Below are 11,641 nucleotides of genomic sequence, written 5' to 3' on the forward strand. Positions count from 1 at the left end.
AGATGCAGAGGAAGGTGAATAGGGGATTGCTGAGGAAAGGGAGGAAAAGAGCAAGGGAGAAGAGGAATGTTCCTCATACGCTCTAAAGAGAGATCACAGACTGCTCTAGAGGTAAGTGGGAGAAACACGAGAAATACACACATACATCCCACTGAGGAACCAAAGATTTCTAAAATACTCAGCCACTGAAGTCTTAACTGCATTTCCCTCCACCTAGAACACCATTGATTTCTCAAAGCCTCCCACCTATCTTAGTTCCATCATCGCTTCCCTATTCTCACCTCTAGGACTCCCAGCTATTTTCTCTCCATTCCATGGACTAGCCTTTGATCACCAATTCTGCTCTTTCTGCAAACTGCTTTTTACCTACAGAGCCTTGACTTAATTCCTGATCAGTGTGTCTGTGGGTTACTTTAAGGGCCCCCAAACTAGAAAGAAAACTGGAGTCCAACCACCCATAACTTGAAAGTACTTACTAAGTGCTTACTTATACTCTAGGTCATCAGCCCTTTCCTTCATGTCCAGTTCTGGGCTCCCCGGTACAAGAGAGACATGGCACTACTGGAGAGACTCCAGCATAGGGCTACAATGATGATTAGGGGACTGGAGCATCTCGCTTATGAGGAAGGGCTGAGAGAGCTGGGCCTGTTTAGCCTGGAGAAGGGAAGGCTGAGAGGAGATCTTATTAATGTGTACAAATATCTTAAGGGAGGGTGTCAAGAGGATGGGACCAGACTCTTTTCAGTGGTGCCCAGTGACAGGACGCGAGGCAACGGACACAAACTGAAACACAGGAAGTTCCATCTGAATATGAGGAAAAACTTCTTTACTGTGAGGGTGACAGAGCACTGGAACAGGTTGCCCCGAGAGGTGGTGGAGTCTCCATCCTTGGAGATAATCAAAAGCTGTCTGGACAGGGTCCTAGGCAACATGCTCTAGGTGACCCTGCTTGAGCAGGGGGGTTGGACTAGATGATCTCCAGAGGTCCCTTCCAACCTCAACCGTTCTGTGATTCTGTGATTCTGTGAAACCAGAAGCACCTTCCTTTTCATGACATCTGCACAGCACACAGTAAAATCATTTAACAATACCTAAGTCATGTTAAAACTACAGTAGCAAAATGGTACAGTAGCAAAATAAGAACAATTAATAGCCACACACTTACTGATATTTGTTCCCCCCCCCCCCCCAAGTCCAATCAATATATAATCATGCTACAGCGATTCCTAAATTGTTACAAGGGCCATAATGTTTGGCAGTACAAGAATGTATAATAATTTAGGGCCACCTGAACAAGACTACATTACTGCTCTGCTTATGAAGAGTATCTTTTGAAAAAGATGCAAGGCAGACTCCTCCTCTCACATTGTGAATTTTTTTCTTTTTATTGCAGCTATGCCTAAACTGGGTTTTTCACACATGGTTATCTGTTTTCAAAACTACATACGAACCAGAATCTACCACTGTAGCCACTGGAGAATTGTTCCCTCTAGGGGAGCAGGTACTAGAGAAAAACCTGGACTGGGAACCTAAAATCAACACAGTTACTGAATATGAGCCAAAACAGCAAATCCAGATTTGTGAATGCCCAGGTGGCTGTGGTTATGGTGCAGTGTCCACTTCGATTTGCAGGTCTGAGCAGAAACACACTATCTTTGTCATATAGCCTCTGTTTCATGCTCAGCTCTCCCCTGGACCAAAATTTAATTTCTCACGGAACTAGCACTCTTCCCTAATCTTATCTCCCTTGATCTCCAGTAGAGTTTCTCTCCACTTCTACATACGTCCTGTGGTGGCAGGAAAGCACCCCTGAAATGCATCACATCTCTGAATAACGTAGGCATTCTGTCCCCCTGTGGCCCTGTTACACCTCTGAACATTACTGAATACATTCAACCACATGGCATGTACAAGCTGGAGCTAATCACCAGGCAACAGGTCACTTTGGTAGCAATGGATCACATATTACACGCTGCCACTGATTGCAAATGAAAATCTTGCTTGCTGTTGTGTAATGCTGCTTTAGTATCAGATAGGGTTACCTATGCACCTAATTCACGCTGCACAGCACCACATAGCGGTAGGGATACAGTATAGCTTTACAAATTGAGTTTAGATTTGTGCTATCCACTGCTCCATACCCATTCATACTTTGTCTTTTCTGTCATCATAGGATTTTCTTAATTCCTCCTACTTGGAGGACATTGTATGAATAATTGTAAAAAAATGAAAGCAAACAGTATGCAGCAGGAGAAGTTAGTCTTGAGAAGGTCTTATCCATCAAGCTTAAAAGGAGGTAGCCCAAGGCCACAGCAGAGTGAGATTAGGATGAAACAAGAAAGATGAAGCAAGGATGCCTGATTATACATTAAAACTTATGTTTAGGAAAGTGCTTATACTAATATTTGTGTGCAACATTACATGTTTTTATGTTACAGTAATTCAAAACAGCTACAACTGTGATAAAAATAATCTTGCTGTTCTTCCTTGCTATGTTCACTAATTTTGAATTTACAATCCAATTTTGAAATCCACAAAAAAGAGATCCAAAATCTGGAATACATCAATTACTGATACTCTGAGTAATCTTCTTAATGACCTCCAAAAAGAATTTGAAAGCACTGTAACAACTGCAAAAGCTATTAAGGTGTATAAAAGTATTGCAACTAGGAGTACAACTTCTTTATGTACAATCACTCTCAACAACCACTTTAAAACCTAGGAAGACTACAGTCCATCTTGTGGACTGCTGAAGAGGAAATAGATTTACCTAAGGTCAGAAATTGTTCAAGCCAGGACGACAGCACAGGATGCTGAATGCTATTTTTCTAGTTTAACTGTATTTCTTTCTTTTTACACATGTATGAGAAAGGGATAATTTCATGCTCTTTTTTTTATCCTCCACTTAATCAAACAATGATGTTAAGACATAAAAACATGAGACATTTGTGAGAATTTGCCTTAAATTCAGAAGCCTTTCCTTCTAAAAATCATTATACTGTTATGAGGAGAAACATAAATGTGAACTTAGACCTAGAGCATGGACAGTGCTGAATTCCAAACTCAAGGAAATTTGTTCTTGTAGATGACAGAAAAGATACTGCAGTAGTGCACACTGTTTCTTACCTTCACAGAACTGATACACTCAAGTTTATATTTTCATTATTTATTGGTCTTAATACATACTTTTGCCATCATTTACACAAAAATACTGTAAATATAAAATTTAAGAGAATGGTACCGACATTATACAGCTAAATAAAGCATGGATTTATTCTAGAAAGTGAGTATCAGTTATATTAGTTGTTATAATAATTAATTCTGCTTTCAGGACAGTATTCAATTCAGTCAGTTATGCAACTGGGAAATTGATGGGAACTACATCTTTATATCAGAGGACAGATTATGATATACCAGTGATTTTAAAAATAAATTGGACTTGGTTTGAGTTCCACAGTTTTTAAAATCTTTGACTTTTTTTGTTTGTGATAATTTACTGATTAACTGAAGTACGACTCTGTATCTTCTATAAATAGAACTTCATTGTCAAGATACTCCAAAATGATGTTTCCACCATTGTACAATGGATATTCTTTATCAGATAGCCAAGTTTCCAATGTGTGATCAAATGGTAAGGCTTCTCCAGAGGCAGTATGGCATAATCTCAATTTCTGTAAGATAAATAACACAGGCAAATCTTGATTTTAATTTGCATCTGAGAAGCAAAAAAAAAAAAAAGGCGGGGGAAGGGGGAATACCAAATTGGAACATGTTTATTATTTCTGATTTACCTGGGCTGTTGATTTGTTATTGTCATTTTTAAGGCTTGCTAAGGAAGCTGCACAATCTACTACTTTGCCAATACTCCAGTTACTGCAAAAGAACATGGGCTTGCTTTTTTCTTTATTTCCCTTTGGTAAGTATACTTGAAAGTAAATTCTTTCTGTCTAGAAAAACAAGCAAAAAAATTATTTCTGGAAACAAGAAATAATTCCAGACATACATACTATATTTTCAGTAAAAAAATTAAACTTCAACCCCCAAATTAAAAAACTGAACATTGTTGTCATATCCCATCAGGACTGAGGCCCCATTTTACTGCAGAATGAATGTAGCAGAAATGGCTGAGATCACCAAATCCAGACCACTCCAACTGCAGGCACTTACACATTAGACAGTTAGTTCAGAAAGGTCAAAAGAGCATCTTTCTTCAGACTCTCACAGGCAGACAGTATTACATATAGACAGACATAAGAAAAACAGTCTCTGCCCCAGATTTATTAGACAACAGTAACTGATCTGAAGACAAAAAGGTGAGTTAAATAGGCAGTACTGGCTTTTGGCAGCAGTATAATCTGACTCACACCGGAATGCAAAAGCTGTTGAAACAGAACAATCCACTGTACTAGAAATGCCTGCTTCACAAACCAACATTTTGGTCTAGGCCACCTCATCATTTATCCCATTTTCCCTCCTTTTATATACTAAATGTTTTTTGAAAATCTACCAGAGTGAAACATTTTTTTTAAAGAAATTTCAGGAGTAACCTATGAGAGACAGACTTTAAACAGGGGATTGGGACAACCTCTTCTTCAGGTTTATTTCTTCTAAGCATTCAACAGAAAATGCAGAAGCAAGTATCATTGGTATATTCATCATTTAAGATATCCCTTGCTGAGTCCAAGCCAAATACAATCAAGCAAAACAACAGTCTTACTATTTTTGACTTATTTATGTTTGCCCTAGAAAAATAAGTGAACCACCTTTCCTCCAACTATCTTCATAGAACTGAATCTGAATTTCAACTTGTGCGTTTCCTCCAAAACTTGAGTTCTCTCCACACACAAAACTTTTTAACATCAAGGAATATGACAGAGGGGCAAGAGAAGCAGGACCTGAGCTAAAATGTAAGTGAGCACAACCTGTAAAACAGCTAACAGAGCCATTCTGCATTACAGACATCTCTCAACTACTGTTCATGCCTCAGCACCTTCCTACACTTCCTCTTCATTTTCTAAGGATGAGAATACAGTCTTCCACAGTTCATTAGTGCGTAAGTCTCAGAGCAGCTCATTCTACTATTGCATCCCTAACTATGGGATAGGCCTCCTGTGCCATACCCAAGAAAATACCAGTCAGTCGGGGATATAATAACTTATTTTGCAGCATTCCTGTTTTGAGTTGGTCAGTCTGAAGAGGGGTAACTCATATCAGCTCTGAAACCAAAAGAAACAATTACCTGTAGGAAGCTAATATCAAGAAAGAGGTCAGAGACAAATTAAGATAAATCTAAGATAGCCTTATTTTCCTGATCATGGAGTAACACAGGTCAGGAAGGACCTATGGGGTCATCTGGTCCAAAACTGTGCTCAAAGTAGAGCCAGCTTTAAAGCTGGATCTAATTCTCAAAGTAGATCAGATTGCTTACAGTCAGATCCAGTCAAGTTTTGAACATCACAAAGATGAAGATTCCACGGCTTGGAAACTTGTTGCACTTGTTCAGGGCAACTTGTTCCAAAGTCTCACCACCCTCACTGTGAACATTTTTTCCTATTATCTAATTGGAATTTCCCATGTTGCAGTTAGTGATCATTGTCCCCTGTCCTTTTGCTGTGTACTGCCAAGGAAAATCTGGCTCCATCTCCTCTATATAGTAATGAGAGAACTAATGTGCCTAAGAGGAATCCCAGATAGTTTTTTTAATATGAAGTGTCACCCCACTGAAAAGAGCTGGGCAGTACAAGGCAGTAAAATACCATAGCCAGGAGTCTGAGAAGCAATTTAAATAGCAAGGTATTGGAGGCTGGAGTGGAGGCTGGAGGTTAACAGGCTAATTTATCAGTGTTACAGTTATCACTATTCTAGATGGTTAAACAATATCCAATTGAGAAAATGAATAATGAGAGAAATAAGCATACAGTCATTTGTGCTCCAGCTTACTGGCTTTGGAATTAGTAAGCAACTTTTTAATTTCCTTATAAATACAGAGGCTTTTTTTTTTTATGTTCTGCAATATTTGAAATTAATCACTCTTCCTCCGGCACATATTTATTAAAGTGGCACTGTCTGTGAAGAATGCTACAAGCAGGTCTTTGTGTTATGATTTCTGCCTAAGCAGAATTTTTAAGCACAATTTAAAGTAGAGACAAAGAAATTCATAACAGGATTCAGAAAGTGAATAGCTGTTTTTGTTTTACAGATAATAATTAAATGTATTCTACTAAGACAATACCTAATAATAAAACTATCATGTAGGATGTTGTCAGTATTATAAATTCAATATAAGAGGCCTAAACTTCATGTGCTCCAACATAACAGTGTTGTGAAAAGCTATTTAAACATAGTTCCTTTAAGAGGATGAATAAATACTGATCTAAAGTGAAACCCTAGATGAAAGAAATAAGTTTTTCAAACCAACATAATCCTGATCTGGGAAAAAAAAATGACCTCTTACTATGATTGGCCACCGTAGTGAGAAACAATAAGGAATTCTGTGAAGTATTTCAAGAATCAAGAAATTAAAGCCTGAAAGAAACATAAGCAACTATCTTCCGAGCCAAAGCAGGAACAACTGACCCCAGGCTCACCTCATCCAAAAATGGAATACATATCTCTTACATCCAAGTAGTAGAAATAGGAATGAAGCTTTATAGAACGCAAAGCTCAGCTGTGCATGGGACAGAGTTGTACAAATTGTGTGTCCCATGTGTGTCAGAAGCCTTTCAGTACCCATCAGGAAAAGCATCCCTATGAGATAGGTTTGCTGCGTGGCACACAAATACATTTCTGCTATAATAAAGGGAATTTGACCTGATTGCTCTAAACTGTATGTAGACACCTTGTAACAGATATGAGATTAATGAGACTGCTTTCGGGTGCCAAGTTGAAATCTATGTATAAATGATTGTGGGCTTGCAAAATTAAAACGAAAACCAACTGGGGGTGGGGGGAGGGACTAAATGAAGAACAAGAAATCTAGAAAGCTCCTCCTTTCCTTTGATAAGTCAGTTATTGAAAACAAGTATGACTGACCTGAGGCAAGGACTTATCCCCACACGCGTGCATTTTCAGTTTCATTAGTGCCACCTTTGCTGCTGTCTCACTGCTTTTCACTCCTTTCCGTTTTTTGCTTTTGGCTTCCTCACTTTTTTTAGAATCTGAGGACAATATTATTTCTGTTAGTGTGAATGCAATTTTCTCCTACTCTGTTAAAACTTGTCCAAACCTATCTTGGACTCATCCCACTGGGCCTCATTATATCTAATGTTTCCATCTCCACCATGCACTCCGGAGGCCATGATACTAGGTACTACTACTTCAGAGTATTTGGAATTGTGCACAGTCCTAAGAGAATTGCTAAACTGTTCAGTCCTCTGCACTGAAAAGTAGACACTAGCACTACATAAACATAGGTTGCAAAAGCTGAATTCAAACACCAGTGCTTCTGTATGTGTGGCCATCACAGAATCCACATGGTAACAGTTTCAGGCTCTCTTTTCTATAACTATCACCCCCCTCACACTCCCCATCTAGTTAGGCAGTGCTTGTTTATTCTCTTTCCTGCCCTAGTCCACATTGTGGACTCACTTTAAAAAAAAACAACAACAACAAAAAAACCCACAGCATCATTGCTTTGGCATAATCCCAGCAGACTGGCATGCATACCCAATATAGTACCGTTGGGCTGTGTGGGTATGACTTAACAGAAATTGCCAGCTATAATTTATTACATTACGGCATTTGTAGAATGAAAACCAAGACAACCATCCTGAAAGAAACCTGAATCTGATTTAGTCTTCAAATATACTCTTTACAGACATCTACTCTTGTCTTGTCCCAGTCTAGAGGAACAGAATTGCATGCTGACATGTGGGTTTAGGGCTATTTAATCAAGGAACATCCATCCTTTCGTAATGAGCTCAAATAGCCTACTGAAAAAAATACATAAAATAAATATCCCACTGTACTTGCCTAAAATATTTTGAACTAGCTGCTGGGTGGCAGCCATTCGAGGTTTTGGTGTATCCAGTTTCTCACATTCATGGTCTGATTGATGCCGGTGTCTGTAACCAACAGAGTGGAAAACTTTCATGACCTTTTCAGTACACTAATGAAAGAGTATTTATGTTTCAACATTTTGTCGCACTCACCTTAGGCAAAAATGTTTTTCACAGTAGGGGCATAAAACTGGTAAAAGCTCCTTTCCATTGCAGTCCTTAAATGAGCATGGGTAAGAACTATGCTGATCTGATTTCATGCAATTATTTCTTATATTCACCTAAGCATTAATATGAAATATTCTGTGTAAATAAACAGATATTACAGATACAAGTCACCACCCCAGCTTCCCGCAAGAACTGTGCTAGCTCTCCACTCTATGAGCAAAACTTGTCCAGGGATTCTCTCCTACTTCTCCTGTTCTGGTTAGGTTTAGCTCAGAATTAGGAAAAGAACCATCACCCTAATCCAACTTGATTTACTTCTGACACATAGAAAGACAGTAGATTCATTTTTTAAGCTTGTCACACTCTCAGTTAAATACTTCACACCTATATACTATGCGTAAATATCTAATTTCAAAATATGCAGTTAAATAAGTTACATGGTATTTTAATGTATTACATGGTAATCCTTTATTATTAGATTACCTCAGAACACCCATGAGCATCCCGGCTTCTGTGCTGCAGGCTTTGTGGCAAAAGAAGAACATATCACATCATTATCAAAATTTCAAGAAAAGAAAACTGCATGTGGAAGCATAAGTATCTGAAGAGTGATCTGAAAGATTTTATCATAGCAATACTTCAATTAAATAATCATTTTTCTCCAAAGTTTGTTCTAACCTACAGACTCTCATCATGAATGGATTGGTTATGTTGTTTCTCAGTATGTAAAACATTTAGCTCATTGGACTTGGACCTGAAATCAACAACACATTCCAAGAGAATAAGGCTATTGGCATGCTTAAGAATTCAACTCAAAGCAATTGCAGTTGGTCTATAAATTTTAAATGGATTTTGGATCACCTTCCACAGCAGTAGAACTCCCTTAAAGGCTCCAAATATTTTAAAGTGAATATTAAATGACAGTCAAACCTGCCCTCAGCTTAAGGCTGCTGATTTGAACTGTGAATCAAAGTGCAGGCTCTGATTTGAGACCTGGAAAGAAACTTTGTTCATGTCTACATGACAAAATACCAAAAAAATGAATACAACACAGGGTCTAATTCGGCCACCTTGCATAACAAGTTATCTATATTCTAGAAATACTCCCACTGACTGCAAACCTCTACTACAATCCCTTGGGAGAAACGTGGCAGTTTCAGTGAACAAATTATTTTTTTAATTTAATATATCTAAATTGTGAGTCACATTGTGTTTTACAGCACATCTACTTCTATTCAAATTCCACTTTAAGAAAAACTTTGCAAAAACTAGGAATGTATAACATAGAAAAACCTACCAAAAGACTCCTGAACAGCCATCACATACAAAGGGGAGAAAATCTGAAACCAAGAGAGATTTGTTTTCAGTTAGACAACATGGTCATTGTTTTGCTAATAATTTTTAGCTTAATTTTTACCTAACTTTTGCTTACCTATAGCATGGGGTAGGTATCTTTACAAGGGCACTTAGGAACTGCACCTATACAGCACATAGGGGGGGCTTTTATAACACAGTTACACTGCTAATTACTCTAGTTAGTATTTCTGAAAAACATACACGGAGGTAAATTACATTTTTATATGTTCCAGAAGCTGGAATTATGCTTTCCATTCCTAAAAGAAGCTTTTGAATATCAGACTTTGAAATTAACACATTTAGCTGGCCTGATGACCAACATTTATCAGTTATGCTCAAAACACAATTTATTGTGAGATCACTCAAAATACTATTTACTGTATAATGCAGCACTGGACAATTTTCAGTTTTAGTATACAGATTACCAACTGGAAGAGATGCAATTTCTTCCAGAAAGCTAGCATCTCCTCCACATGACAATCCTGATAGTCCTGCTCCTCCCTCTCTAGCCTTTGTACCATACATACTCTCCTTCCGTACTTAAACTGCATATACTTTTTAAGGCTCTGCACACATCCCCCATCTACTATATCAGTTCTTACAGACAAAATTGCTTCGCTGGTTTCCAAATGCAGCCGCATCACCTGTGGCCCTTAACACCCCCCTCCAAGCTGCTACTCCATTCTGCATCCTTCAGCTCTGATGGACGGTGAAGCAACTGGAATGCAAAGGACCCAGACCGCGAGGATCGCAGTCACTTCATCTACAAGACTGGGTGCCCCCGTCATAAAGCTTTCAGTATGGGCATTTTTGCTTCCTCTTTTGGAAGGGTTACATTTTCATCAACATAACTGCCTTCTCACATCAAGGAAGGCAAGAGGGTGACAATAATAGTGAGCAAAGCAGGGGATTAAACATCTGGTGACAAAACCAAAACGATGGGTACAGGCAATGGATCATGTAGGGCTGCTGTATGTTATACCGGTGAGATCTGGCTCTGGGAGACTGACCCCTTGCTATCAGTTACAGCTGGATTTGTAGCTATGCAGCTTATCTTGTCTTTCTGGTTAACAAAATGCCTCTTAAACCTCCTTATCAGTAGCAAAACCATCGCTTTGAACGGCACAGTTATACCTGCCTACTGACAATAGCAGACAAGACACAGCATAGTGTCGTTTGGAGAAAACAGCATAAATGAAGCAAGCCTTAAATCGCACCTCCCTGCGGCAGCACCACACAGCCCGCCGTGGGGGCGAGGCGCCATCTCGGGCTCACTGGGACCCCCCATACCCCCTTGGCGCTCGCAGCCCCGAGGCCCCGCCCCCAGCCCAGCGAGGCCCCGCCCCCCAGCGCCGGCCGCGGGGGGGCCGGGCTCAGCGACCCTGTGAAGCACCCACCCGGCGCGCCGTTCCCTACCCAGCTGGCGGCAGTGCGCCACCCCGCAGTGCTGCCCGAGCTCCAGCTCCGCCATTTTCCGCACGCTGCGCCTGCGCCGCGGAAAGGAGGGTGTAGGTGGGGGGGGGAGTTGTAGAAACAGCGCGCGCAAAGGCTGCCGGGCTACTGGAGGACACCGTCGGCGGGGAGGGCAGGGGCGGGGCTGCGCCGCCGCGGGGCGTGGCGCGGCGCGGCGCGAGGGAGGGTGACGGTGGGCGGGGCCGGGGCCGGCACAGGGGTAGGTGCAGAGGTGTGTTAGTACAGACGGGGCTCCGACTTGAGTGCGGGCAGAGCCGCGGGTGCGCACGCGGGAGCGCTTCGTGTATCGGCCAACCATTCTCAGACGCTACTTATTTCTCTTTTTCTGAATCTGCTCTATTTCTTTAGTTGTGCTGGATCCCAGGCTAGGGCTTATTTCGAGAGACAGAGGAAGGGGAAACACAGCTTCCCGTGATATTTCTTCCACTCAGTTTTTTAATGTTTCTGTGAATTATGTTTCCTTATGCATGCATCTTTATTTTTAAAAAGCTACATTTATGTTCTTAAGAGTTTAGTGTTTATTTTCCCAGTCCTAACCCACATTCATTCTTATGTGTGACTGTCCTCTAGTAGCATATTAAAGAGTGACTAACAGCTGTCACTTGTCATCCTGGGGTCTGTATCATCACTGACTGCTCTGTAGAGTA

At 40.3% G+C, this 11,641-nt stretch overlaps 1 protein-coding gene across 5 annotated transcripts; it reads right to left on the bottom strand.

The window, feature by feature from the left end:
* Positions 1–3,255: 3,255 nt before the first annotated feature.
* ZFAND1 (zinc finger AN1-type containing 1) lies at positions 3,256–11,032 on the bottom strand. Of its 5 annotated transcripts, none has more exons than XM_067290589.1 (8): positions 10,938–11,032; positions 9,463–9,505; positions 8,649–8,688; positions 8,151–8,215; positions 7,972–8,063; positions 7,033–7,157; positions 3,792–3,947; positions 3,256–3,671 (listed from the first exon to the last, which is right to left on the bottom strand). In XM_067290589.1, exons 1-8 carry the CDS (start codon positions 10,990–10,992, stop codon positions 3,501–3,503), a joined length of 747 nt encoding a protein of 248 aa, XP_067146690.1. In that variant the 5' UTR covers positions 10,993–11,032; the 3' UTR covers positions 3,256–3,500. The 5 variants fall into 5 exon arrangements, with proteins under 5 accessions (XP_067146690.1, XP_067146689.1, XP_067146691.1 ...); XM_067290588.1 differs by having other exon boundaries at positions 8,151–8,278; XM_067290590.1 differs by lacking the exon at positions 8,649–8,688 and having other exon boundaries at positions 8,151–8,278; positions 10,919–11,002.
* Positions 11,033–11,641: the final 609 nt, after the last annotated feature.

The sequence above is a fragment of the Apteryx mantelli genome, chromosome 2 (genome assembly GCF_036417845.1).
Source record: "Apteryx mantelli isolate bAptMan1 chromosome 2, bAptMan1.hap1, whole genome shotgun sequence".
In the NCBI taxonomy this organism is placed as follows: Eukaryota; Metazoa; Chordata; class Aves; order Apterygiformes; family Apterygidae; genus Apteryx; species Apteryx mantelli.